At 42.4% G+C, this 13,803-nt stretch overlaps 1 protein-coding gene across 1 annotated transcript; it reads right to left on the bottom strand.

The window, feature by feature from the left end:
• Positions 1 to 1,072: 1,072 nt before the first annotated feature.
• On the bottom strand, positions 1,073 to 13,409 carry vangl2 (VANGL planar cell polarity protein 2). The gene is made up of 8 exons (XM_077616197.1): positions 13,022 to 13,409; positions 6,327 to 6,683; positions 5,636 to 5,759; positions 4,401 to 5,008; positions 3,398 to 3,531; positions 2,988 to 3,123; positions 2,096 to 2,345; positions 1,073 to 1,994 (listed from the first exon to the last, which is right to left on the bottom strand). Exons 1-8 carry the CDS (start codon positions 13,285 to 13,287, stop codon positions 1,734 to 1,736), a joined length of 2,136 nt encoding a protein of 711 aa, XP_077472323.1. The 5' UTR covers positions 13,288 to 13,409; the 3' UTR covers positions 1,073 to 1,733.
• Positions 13,410 to 13,803: the final 394 nt, after the last annotated feature.

Below are 13,803 nucleotides of genomic sequence, written 5' to 3'. Positions count from 1 at the left end.
TGCTCGAACATGGCAACTAGAAGTCAGGTTATTCCGGAAAGACCGGGTGAAGGAAACAATACAGAGTCGTTAAGAGTACACATCGTGTAGAGTAAGACTTTCAAAATAAAATCTAGTAAAAGCCTTAAAAATTACAGCCTGTCATACATGATTTCTAAAGGTCCGAATTATATTCAAGTCTGATCTTTTTAAGTCTTTCCATTTTCTTTTTTTCCAATTTAAAAAATAATATAAAGACCTTGTAGGCAGAATTTTGAGTTATCAAAAATGCCCAGTGATGAGGCCTCGCAATAATTTGTTTGGAATAAGATGGTTTAATGTTGGAAAAATACTAACACACTATACATCACTAACAAGAGTTAAAAAAAAAAGGAAATACAAAGATAAAAAGCTACATTACCATCACTTGTTTTGTAATTGTTTTTACAGGCCACTCGTAAAAACATTCAGGAAAAAATTGCATCATAACTTAGGCACCTTAAAAAAACAGACGTTATTATACGTAAAAAGTTTTTGCAGCCCTCAAGAAATCTGGTGAGTTGTTTTGGATGTTGCAACTTGCGAAAATGTCAGAGCAGTTAAGGCTTAAGTTAAGGTTGCTATCATTTTGCTGATATAAAGTCTCGACAAACATCCAAAAACCAAATTATTATGAGGGCAGATGAGGCTGTGATACGTACGTTACACTCCAAAATATTGACGTAGAAAGGAAAATAAATTAGCTGAAGTATGCATTTTTGAAAAACCTATTAAAAACATGTTTATAATGAGAGCAGGAAATGCACTAACTATGAGTGTTATGTTGTTTTCTTTTGTTAAAGCTATACAGCCCGCAGGCAAAAAAAAAAGTGTTAAGTTGTCGTTTTGAAGTGTTAAAGTGAAATGTTAACGCTTATCCACAAACATGAATGTAAATAGGAACCAATGACGTCATCAAAAAGCACATTTTGAACTATATTCAAAAGATGCTACATTCTGCTGTGCGTACCAAAAAGGATGAGGGAACAAAAAAAAAGACAACACAAAAGCAACCAAAAAGCTGTAAATTCAAAAAGATTTGGGGGGGGGGGGGGGGGGGGATAAAATCAAATAATAAAAATCAAGTCATTCCAAGAAGTCCCACAAAGTTGCAGATTTTAACGATCAAATCAGAAAAAAAAATCCTGGAAGAGTAGCCATTTAAAAAAAAATATCAAAAATTGATTTTGATGCTAAAAGTTCATTTAAAAAAGTATTTTTTTTCGTGAATTGTAGTAGCATTTCCTTCAAAAGTTTCATTTTGGGGGCAGTGAGATGCAATTTTTAAAATCTTTTTTTTCTACAAGAAAAAGGGAAAATCTATTGCGATAGAATTGATATTTCTCTAAGAATAAAAGTTAGATATCCCTATTAGTTTGGTTTTTTTACTTAGGCAAGTATGCTTAAGAGGCTACACATTTTGGGGGTTTTATGTCAGTGTGGCCCTAAATCAAATGGGTAGAAAAATCCTTTAAAAAAAAAGGGGTGTGGGGGTGCTTAAAAAGGGTCCAGAAGCAGTTTGGAAGGAAAGCTGCGATACTTTGCGCTCACAGTTTTTGCGACGAGAACAAGCAACACCGTAGTTGTATTCATAGTTCTGTGGTTACATATAAAAAAAGGCGCCTTTGTAAAAAAAAAAAAAAAAAATCGTGCCGAGACAACACGGAAAAGCCGAGTCCAAGGCACCGAGCTGATTTAAAGGCGCCGCGACTTCTTCACACGGACGTCTCGGACTGCAGTCGCATGACGAACTTGTGGCTCTTGGGGTCCACGAACTCCTCGCCCAGGCGCAGGAAGGGCAGCGGCGTGACGGTGACCACCAGGGAGAAATCCAGGCGGCGCACGGAGAAGACCAGGCCTTGGCGCAGAGCCGACGTCACCGGCTCCTCGCTGACCAGCGTCCACTGGCGCCCTCCGCCGTTGTGATGCTGGTACTGCATGGTGGGCCCCGGGCTCAGGTACCGCTCCAGGAAGGCCTGAAGAGACAACGCGCACGTGTGTCATGGTCTGCGGTCGCCGATTGCAACTTTCCGACACGTTTTAACGATTTGCCGTTTTTTGCTAGCTTTTTCCTGACCTTTGGCGCCATGTTGTGCGTGATGCAGAACTGCAGGTGCGTGAGGATGCTCTCCATGCTGTGGAAGGCCTGCTGCCGGGTGGTCCTCAGGTACTTCTGCATGGCCCGCGCCATGGGGGCAAAAATGGCCTGCGCCGCCTCTCGGGGGTCCATCACCTCGCGAGGGTGCTTTGGGGACGAGGTCGCCACCGCTTCCTCCTCGTGAAGGCGCTTGATGTGGGTGAACGCCTCCTCTACCGCCACCACCAGTCTGGGAGTGACAATGCGAGGAATTGATGGTACAGTAATCCCTCGATTATCGCGTCTTCACTCATCGTGAATTCACTACTTTGCGTTTTTTTCCGCTATTAATTATATATTTTTTTAAATATTTTTTTTCAAGCTGGTGTACATTAACCGCGATATTTGAGGGATTACTGCAGTGGCGACAAAGCAAGCTACAAAATAAGACTTACTGTATTTTCTGGACTACAAATCGCATTAAAAAAAGTTTAGCCTGGGGTGCGACTTATATGTGAAATAATTTCACATTATTTTCACACTGAACCACAAGAGGGCTGTGTTTATCATTTCAACACTGGGGGTGGGTGGAATTTTGGCTTATGCCCCCCCAGGGGTCACCACGGCGAACCCATAGTATCAATTGCCTGTAATATAATATAATATAATATAAACTGAGAAGGGCTCACCAAAAGTGTGTACTTTTTTGTAACAAAAACATTCAAACTATTGCTACCTCTATTCCTATTTTGTTATGTTGTTTTTTTGTAATCATAAATGCCTTTGTTTTGAATTCTATCAAATAAAATCTTCTACTCGTCTGAAAAATATGGTGAGCCAACTGACGCCCCCTACAGGATGGTGGCGAAATGCTTGAGTTGCATGTTGGTACCTGGCTTTTCGCTTGCGGATTCGACGGTCCATCTCGGCCTCCTCGTAGTAGAACTCGTTGTGGGAGTTATCTCGCCTCCTGGCTGCAGCCGCAATCATTGCACGTGACTGCCCGCTAGAATTATTGGTAGGGTTTTCTGCAAAGGACAAGCTTCTATTATTATTTTTTTAATTTATCATATCTATCCACACACTTGAAAACGGATACGAGCCCGAAACAAAACGTAAATAAAATATATTCCAAAAAAACAGTCTACACATAAACAAACTATCAAATCGGACAAAATGTTTCTACATTTAAACGGGGAAAAATAGACATTTCAATTATTTTCCCTACACATAATAAAACATTTTTTGAAGCAAACATTTGCATGACTAAAATCAGCGCAACAAATGAATTGAGGTGTTTACCGTCCAGCGAGTAGACTTTGAAGCCAGTCATTTTCTTGGATAGAATAGACTTGGGCAGGTTGAGCAAGGCGGGGTTGTAGACAGGAAAGTCATTGTAATAGTGGTCCAACACCCACACGGCTGCCCGCTGGATACTAAAAATTTGACACAGTCACAAGTTGGTCAGGTTAGCATTACAAATTGTGTGATTGCTTGTTTATTAGTGCCATCTTGACTGCAGGCCCAGCTTGTGCATTTGCTGTCAACATAACTCACCAACACAAATAAAGGGAAATGTCTTTTATATCAAATCCATAAGATGATTACATTTGGGGATAATGAGGTCAAAGGTCACTGGAAGAAATAATAATAAGAATTACTTTGAATTTGGCTGCTTAATGGCTCTCCCAAAGTGGTCCTTTAGTCAGCATAAAATGTAGTAATTTATACTTCTATGGATGCAATGTTTTTTTCATGAATTTACTTTTTGGGAATACAAAATAAATCTATGAGTCCTTTGAATAAACACAAAAGTGACTGTAATTGAGGCCTACATGTCGGTGAGAGAAATGCTTATAAATAAAAGCGCATAATGAATGCAAATGTTATGTTTTGGAAAAATTCAAGACTCATTTTCTTATGAAGTGCACCCTAACGGTTAGAATACATGTCAATTTAAGGAATTCAAGTTCTAAATGAATGTCATATACATATATATATATATACATATATATACACATATATACACATATATACACATATATACACATATATAAACATATATAAACATATATACACACATATATACACACATACACATATATATATATATATATATATATACATACACATACACATATATATACACACATATATACACACACATATATATATATTTATATATATATATACATACATACACACACATATATACACATATATATATATTATACACACATACATATACATACATATATATATATATTTCAGCTATTCCACGGATTCAAAATGTGGGTAAACTGACCTGAGGTGGCCCACGTTGTAGAATCGACTGGCCCCATCCGTGCTGCGCACCACCTTGAGGCAGAAGGCGGGCTGCAGGTGGCGCACCTCCAGCAGCACCAGCGCCAGGTACTGGATGAAGAGCAGCGCGTCCACCAGCGAGGCGGCGTACTCCACGATGCCCCGGTAGTCGCGCTCGCGGGGCTCCAGCACGCGGACGCCGTAGAAGAGCCAGTAGGACGCCACGAAGAGGAAGACCAGCACCATGAGCAGGCAGCGGAAGACGAAGAAGCGCGGCAGCGTGGCTCGCGGCGGGCGCAGGAACAGCGCCCACGAGGAGATGAGCAGCACCAGCAGCTTGAAGGCCAGCGAGACGTAGAGGCCCTCGCAGGGGGTGCCGCAGGGATCCAGGTCGTCGCGCCACAGCGCCTGCGGCAGCACCAGGAAGGCCAGCGGCGTGACCAGGGCGAAGAAGCTCAGCAGGCCGCCCAGCGCCGGGCCCAGGAAGCGCTTGCATTCCAGGGGCGTGGCCTCCTCCAGGTCCTTGGAGACCCGGGTCAGGTCTTCGTTGGAGACGCTGTGCTCCGACGTGCCCGTCACCACCGTGGTGGTCTCGCCCCAGTTGTCATCCTGTCGGGCGAGAAGGAGGAGGGACATTTTCAGAAACGAGTTAGGCTGCAGTTTGTTTGGTACTTTTCATGCTTGGATATTGAATCAATTCACAGTTGTAAAGAGTCACTGACGCCAATGCCAGGAAAATGCCTTTGTTTTTTTGTCTTTCTTAAAAATGCCGCTTTTAACGTGTACTGGCATGTACACAAAGTGCAATGCTAGCATTGTCTTCAAGACCACGCTTTCCGAAAACAAACTTTGTCAAGACAAATTCTAATGTAAAAACCATAACTTGGCTGAACAGCTAAAAAAGCACTTTGTCCTTGATTTTAAATTTGAATTGATATACATTTGATTGCCAAAAACATGGCAACATGGAAAAATCTCAAGGTTTAAGTGCTGTTTTAAAGAAAATTCTCAGGCGGCTTGTCTGCTTTACTAAAAACCTTCAGGCATAACATAGCGAAGGTTGTCGACATTAGTGGTCTGTCACCATGCCCGATTTCCAAGTTTGGGAACCGTTGAACCCGCATTGAACAGATTTAAGTCTTCGTGAATGAATTGGGATACGGATCGCATCGACATTCACGTATTAGAGATGTGAAGCCATGGCGAAACAGACACGCCAGTTGTTTTGACACTGACCCGGTCGTCTCCACGGGTCGACTCTGCGTCCAGCAGGGGCTCTCCGGGCGTCTGGATCGTCACCGATTTGTCAGGGCGACAGCTTCCGTCTCTGCTTTTGGAACGATGGCGATCCCTCCGTTCCCTGCCAGAAACAAAGAAGTGAGATAATCACGGAAACTAGCGCAGGTTGAGATTGGGGATGACTTTAAACGGTGACCGGACGTTTGGTCGCCCGGACCCAAACAACCGGCGACCAAAAGTCCGGCGACAAAACAAGGTAAAACAACACGGTCTACACATCAATAAAAGCCAACAATGGCCATGAGCAGTTTCACTAAGCCGACATGTGAGTGTAGAAGAGTTTGTATGTATACATGTGTTGTCCCTTTAAGAAGCGACGTCAGTCAGGGTCTTAACAAGTTCTCCAACAAAAAACAATAAAAGTCAGGGAAATTTGGAGCTTTTCTTTTGCCTAATAATTAATAGGGAATTAAGTATGACTAAATAATAATTTGCAGTTTGTATTTAGGGAATTTGAGCAACAATTTTAAATGGTAATTATCAATAACCTTCCGGGCGACCAAAAGTCTGGCGACCAAACGGCCGAGTACCACTTTAAACGCCACGGGATCCTTTCAGAGAGGGACATAAAGTGTTTCGTTTTTCTTTTTTTACTGTCACCATAGTTCATTTCCAAGGCTCCTCCCACCTGTGCTTGCGGGAGCTCCGGGAGTGCGACGACTTGTACGAGTACCCCGAGTACTGCGACTCGTTGTCCATGTCTCGGGCGGGCGGCGAGCGGGCTTTGCGAGCCCCGCTTCCTCCCACTCCTCCGCCGACGCCGCCCAGCTGGTTCTTGCGCTCCGAGATGGACTTGGTGGAGAGGGCCAACGGCAGTTTGAGCAGATCAACCTTGCTCCTGAGGGAATCTATCTTGGAGGCCGAGATGGGGGGGCGGCGGGAGAAGGCGGCGGCGGCGGGCGAGGGGAGCGGGGGGAGGAGAGGAGGGGCGGGAGAGGACGGCGGGTAGGAGAGTCGTGGCGGGGAAAGCAGAGGCGGCCGTGATCTGAAAGACAAGAGCAAAAAATTGGCAAACTTAACGTCCACCCTGAAAAGAAAAATAAGCGAAAATAATGCGATATACATTACCGTATTACTATTTTTTCATAGTTTTGCAGGGGCTTATATTGTCTTTCAGTTATCAATAAAATTGATTATGTTAACATGTGCTTCTTTTATCTGTTGTTCCCTATTTTTCAATTACGTTAACGTATAATGTTCTGTTTCTGATACACTAAAAAAAACATTTTTTTTTCTATTTCATTGTGCAACATTGGCTAGTGCGACTTATAGTCAGAACTCCCGGTTTCTTTTCAAAATAAAGCACTATGGGGATCACGGAGTCTATCCATACATTGTTTTTATGACCATATAAAATATTCATTTCCCTTTTTCACGAGCTTGTAATGTCATCACGCATAAAATCAAACTATAATCCAAATCTTACCATTAGTTTTGTGATAATTGAATTGAAAGCTTTATTGTCATTGTACATACATACATTGTGTATATTGTTGCCCTTCATTGTTTATTCACCAATGGCCGGCGAAACGTTCGTACTCGGTTAGGGATGACAACGTTGGGTAAAGTGGCGCCACCATGTGGACCAGACATGAATAGCATGAAACGGTTGCCAGGTGAAATTGTTGAAGAAAAGCAGCTCATCACCCCCAGCGTGGGAATCAAAGCGAGTGTTGTGGCACATTCACCATCTAAAGCCTGCTTTATTTTGGCGAGGCGCACTCGCCAAAACGCTTCTGGCGGCGCTGAGTCATCTCCCGACGCCGCTACCGGCGTCCGTACAAAGGCAGCCATATTGGATTACGGCGTTTCTACACAAAAAAACTCGTTCGGCTTCTTTCCCTTCCTCCCCGTACGCCGTCTCGCATTCCCTCCACGGCTTCGCCCGTCCCCGTGGAAACCGGGCCTCGCCGCTGCCATGGCGATGAAAGAAGGAGGGGCGGAGGTTGACATGACCTCGCGCCGCCCTCTGCTACGCCGCCCCGCCATCACACACATAAAATAGACCAAAATAGAAGTGCGGCCATGATGGACGGCGGGCTGTCATACGCCGGTTAGCGGGTGAAAGGTGGGCGTGGCGTTAAGTATTGTCCATCGGACTTCTACGAGGAATGAAACGCCGCCGTGACGCTCTATTGGCGACCTGATCTTCCGTTTGCCAACAAAAAAATCCATGTCCTGCCCTGTCTTGTCAGATACCAAAACACGATCATTCTCAGTTTAATTGGTCAACATCTGCAATGGAAACAATAATACAACTAGTTTTATGCTAACACAATGCAAAGAGACGCTAGGAATTAGCACTGATATAGCTATTCATCTAGTTTAATGCTAACGTAATGTAAAACATTACACATGGAATTAGCACTGATATCGCTATACATCTATTATAACACCAACAATGCAAAAACACTTAGCATTGATATCGCTATTCAATGAGTTTCATGCTAACACATTGCAAAAACACACTAAACGAGGAATTAGCACTGTTATAGCTATACATCTAGTTTCATGCTAACCCAAGGCAAAAACACACTTAACAAGGAATTAGCACTGATATCGCTATACGTCTAATATAACGCCAACAATGAAAAAAACATTAAAAAGAACAATTAGCAACCCTCGCTATACGAGTTTCATGCTAATGCATGGCAAAAACACACTAAACAAGGAATTAGCACTGATATCGCTATAAAACGAGTTTCATGCTAGCACAATGCAAAAAGACATTAAAGGAAGAATTATCATTAGTATTGCTATACGAGTTTCTTGCTAACACATTGCAAAAAACCCTAACGAAGAATTAGTACTGCTGTCGCTCTACATATAGTTTCATGCTAACGCAATGCAAAAACACCTAACGAGGAATTAGCACTGATGTCGCTCTACATATAGCTTCATGCTAACGCAATGCAAAAACACATTAAATGAGAAATTAGTACTTATATTGATACATCGCTGTACAACTCATAATGCTAACACAATGCAAAAACACACTAACCAGGGAATTAGCACAAACCGCTAACGAGACGGGAACACATGCAGACACACAATAGTAAACTACTTACAGGGATATTCTTTATCCTCCGAGTTCAAAAGTAAATAGAAGTCAAAGGTCGAAACATGTATAAAATGGGCCGTTTATATATCTATTTTACTCCAACGTCTCCTCATTTTCTCAATTCTATTTCCAAACAATAACAAGGAGGTTCCATTCAATTTTCCGTGGCGCATCAGGTGATGTTTGTGAGCTGGGACAATCGAATGTGCTTCCTGACTCTGGCGCATTCGTACAATCCAAAAGAATTTCCGCATGACCGCTCGAGTGGCTTCTCCCAAGTTGAATCCAGATCTCTCCCGTTTCGCCTTTCGGCCGTGACCTCTCAAACGACCATTCGCATACTTTTCCAATGGTGACATCATCACAACATCTAATGAAGCGCATGTGGCTGCCATCGGCGACGAGGACGGGGAGCTACGCTAAATTGGAAACATGAAAAGACTGCAAGAAGGTTTTCAAGAATCGCAACCATGAAGGAATTTATGACTTGAAATATGGAACGACATACGATGAACAACATTTTGACAGATACCAGACGGGGTCTTGAAAAGACGCTACATTTGTGGATAAGCATGTCATAGCGCAAGCATGACTTGGACAACAAATAGGCGACCATCAATTGTACGAGTAAAAGTACGAAAATGCAGCAGAATGTAGTAACCCCTCGAATATCGCGGTTAATGTAGACCAAACATAGCCGTGATAATCGAAAAATCGCAAAGTAGGGTCACCCCTATTATAACTACCTTTTTTTTCAGTGCTGAGTCCTAGTAGCAAAAGTGGCTTCTCACATTATGAACTTTAAAAAATATATCATAATCATAATAATTAAAAAATAATAATAAAAAAAAACACAAAGAAGTGAATTTGCGATGATCGAGGGAAGACTGTATGGGAATTCCCCTTTTAAACAAAAAATAAGCACAAGCTCCAAGCTGTCGCTCATTTGCCAACAAATGCTAGTCATTAAAAAGGCACGAGTACATTAGATGTTCCTTTCATGAGCTCGCTTTTCGCTCGTGTCATTATTATCTGCTTTAAAGAGTGTTGACAGAAAACAAACCTTGATGGATTCATATTTCATAATTCTACGTGGTCCTACATAGCACTGCAATTATCACTTAAATCGCATACAGACGCCGGAAACAAATGACTTCAAATATGATGAATTAATAAGGAACCTTAAAATGTCACAAAACCAACAGGAAATCACCCAAAAATCAGCAAGGGCCGACAAACGAACAAGAAGCTTCCCAGAAAAATGGCAGGGAATGCTCATCTTTTGGTGCCACTGACAATGCAAGACGTCCAATCCATTTTGAATGGGAGGCGGGAACAACCAAACGTTCATTCGCCCCTCCCAGTCAAAATGGATTGTACGTCTAGCACCATCAATGGCGGCAAGTAAGTCAACCTTATAAGCAAAAAATAATAACGCCATGAATGTGGCCGACCAACCAAACCGAGTTTGACACCCCTGCCTTACCGCGTCAGTAATTTGCGCCAAATATGAGCAAATTTTGGACTCCAAACAGGTCAAAACAATGACGGAAACGCCATTGTGACATTATTGCCGCCGAGAAGGTGTCCGAACATTCGATCCAAACAGGTGTGGTCGGCCCAGTGGTGGCGTGGGATCAGGTTGCCCATTCATGGCAGCTTTGGACTCGCTTAGCAGTCGTCTTCCACTCCTTGAAAGCTACGAGCCATTCAACAAATAGTAACTCTCCCACAAATGGTTATTTTCAAGTCAAGTGTCCAGGCACAAACATATCATAAAAACCCACTCACTCAGGACAATGAAACTTTAGCCCAACATACAAAACCACCAGAGTGTCTGCTGACATGCCACTAATAATATACCATATGAATTATTAGAAAGGATGCCATAAAAGTGCTTTCAGCGGGGGAAAAAAAGCTCTTTACAAGCATGACCGCACTGTTTACAGTAAAATAATGGACAAGGTGTCATTGAATACCCCATAAACTCTACTTAGATATTGTAGTTCTTAGTCAGGCCATAAAATATGAGGCTATTTAACTAATCATTAAAAATGATTTCTAATGGGTGTCCAAAAATGATGTGGCGGGCAGTATGTGGCCCCCAGGCCGCTAGTTTGACACCCGCGCCTTAGCCCAAATGAAACCATCTTCCTCACGACTTTTAATTAGTGAAGCTCTCAGCCGCTAGCGTAGCACGGAATGTTAATTGGTCCAAATGGGTTTGGTCCCCGGTCACAAGACACGTCCGGAGAGGAATCAAACATCTCCAAGACGGCAGCTGGCCCGAGCGCAAAGCATTGTGGGAAGGCCGCCGCCAGAGTCCACCGAGCGAGCGCCCATTTGACTTCTGCTAGCTAGTCCAACTGTGCCAATACGTGCTTGAGGAAGCCCCCCCACGCAAAAACACGGTTGAGGACCACCACCAAGAAACCGAAAAAGACAACTGCTCGTGTCAGCAAATAATCTCGCGCACATGGCTAGCGAACTGAAGCAGGTGTGCGAGTGCGGAATGGCCGATTCATTCGGTCATCAATCAACTTTCACAAACAAGCTGGAGTTTTGGACCCCCCGCCCCCCCCCAAATGACCAAACTAGCAATAAACGATACTTTAACGACTTGAAAGTAGAAGGGACATTTGCTATTTGTTGGTTATTTTCTGTTTTGCAGTAAGAAAACAACAATTACTGGATGAATCAATTCCTTATGATATTGACCCTAATCATGTGCTTTTGATTCATACCTTATCTCAGAAATACCACGTGCAATGATTTTTCTTAAGATTTTCCCTTCAAAGTAACATATTTGTAGTCCCGAAAAAAATGAGTATGGAGGTGAAAATTGTGAATAAGGGGGCGGCTTATACGTGAGAAATTGTAAAATTCAGCGATTTTAAGGCAATTTTAAGGGTGCGGCTTATATGCCAGGGGCGACTTATATGCGAGCAAATACAGTATTACTCACTTTTTTCGTTTTGTGGACATCCATTTTTACTAGAGGGGCTGCTAAATCGGACGTCTGTCGCCAACAATGACAGCCGACAGCCGTTTATACAAAATAATGATAAACAAATAATGAAAACACACCCAATCTTAATATCTCTCATTTGGCTAACTATCACTGACCATGAGAATATTTACATGCTTTATTTCCTGCAAATAATTACAGGAACACTACATTTTAGCAACATTCTTTAAGACAAAGTGTCTTTCCTAACAAGTGGACATCAATTTTATTTACTCACATGTCGTCTTATATAGAAAGATGCGCTTTAAAGTGAATAGGAGGGCTTTTAGACCATCCCAAAAGTATTAGTGTATACTCACACCCACGCACTCCAGTAACAGTTACTGCTGCTGTATTGAAAGACCCGTCAGTAAATAACAATCCACAATCTTGCATACTGGGCCACTTTTATTACCTCCACCAAGGAGGTTTTCATTGGTTTGGCTTTTGTTTGCTTGCCTGCCTGCCTTTCAGAAGTAAACCAGCATTTGGAGAGCTTTGTGCTTAGTTTTGGTGACAATTTAAAGAAATTTCAATCAGCGCAGTTACCTAAAATTTGATTATAGCTAAAAAAAAAAACAACTAAAAGTAGCAGTTTTGGGAAAACACTACATTGAAGAAAAGCGAAACTAACAGTTAAATATAGCAAGAATACTGTAAAATATCAAAAAAACTACTCTATTTAAATACAAAAATAGTAAAACGGAAGTATAAATTAGAAACTGTAAAAAAAATAGCATGAAACTATGCAATCTACTTCATTAAAATGTAAATAACTACAAACAAGAATGGGAAACAAAGGTTAGAATGCAAAACTTAGAACAAATAAGTAATGTGACATACAAAAACTAAGTCTTGATACAACATTTAAGTGAAAAGATAAACAATTATATTGAAATCTACCCCAAAACAGTCTGTGGTGAGCAACAAATGCATTCCATTCAAAAGCGCCTCATTCACGATTAAATATTTTTGCCTGGAGGCCCTTCGTTCCTCCGATAAATTGCAAAAACTCTTAAAAATAAAAGCCATAAAAATGTGGAAGAAAGCCAGGTGGAATTTGGGAATCGAACACTAGCACTGGAGCCACTTTACTGTATATATCGCTAGGCCAACATTTGAACGCTTTACGGCTCCTCCCGTGCATTTTTGCCAGAAAAAAAACGTTAGCTCGGAGGCACAGAGGAGATAAAAGAGTTTAGATAAATAGTCAAATTCACATCTTTTGTAGTAAAAGAGACAATGGAGCGCACACCCCGAAATGTTGGCTCCCCTCCCCGCTAAATGAATGACTTCCACGGCCAAACTGTCCGCCGGCGTCGGACCAATTCGGACTTTATCGACACCCCTCCTCCGCTTTTGTCGCGTCCTTCTCGGCTTAAAAAAAAGAAGAAACTTGCGTGGCCCGAATCGTGAGAGGACAACAAGCCAGAGCCTGAACTTGCTCGGACGCAGTTTGAAATAGAACGGGGGGGAGAAAGGAAAAAAGAAAGGAGGCGACCGTCGCGTCCTCTCCACCATTGTTTGTTGAAGACCATCCGCAACGAAGCTAACCTGCCCTCTTAAAAATGCTAAAAAAAATGCTTTCCCGTGAAACCCACGCCACCGCCGGCCACGGCTCGCTCACACGGCCCCGCCGTTGACGTTGGAAGACATTTGAAAGGGGAAATTAGTACTTACTTATGGCAGAGTGTCCATGCAGCTATTTGTCTCACTTTCCACTTTCTTTCCGCTTGGCCGTGAAAGCCCCCCCTCACTCACTCCCCTGGCCCCGCCCATCGCCTGCCTGCCCGCTGAGAAGTTCGGCGGAAGAGGCGGGGCTTAGCTCCACGTTTAAACGTCAACTCGACGACGTCGGGTAACAAATAAATTTCACATACAAAAAAATATATATTATTGTAAAAAAACAACAAAAAACTTAAAATTATATTTTAGGAAATACAAACAATATAATTTATTTATATATACTTACATGTAATCATCATAGCTGTTCTGTTGCCATCTTCAGACTGCTGTAATCATTTGAACTCGCCTGAA

This window comes from Stigmatopora argus, chromosome 12 (assembly GCF_051989625.1).
Source record: "Stigmatopora argus isolate UIUO_Sarg chromosome 12, RoL_Sarg_1.0, whole genome shotgun sequence".
NCBI lineage: Eukaryota > Metazoa > Chordata > Actinopteri > Syngnathiformes > Syngnathidae > Stigmatopora > Stigmatopora argus.
This window is presented reverse-complemented; position numbering and strand designations above follow the sequence as displayed.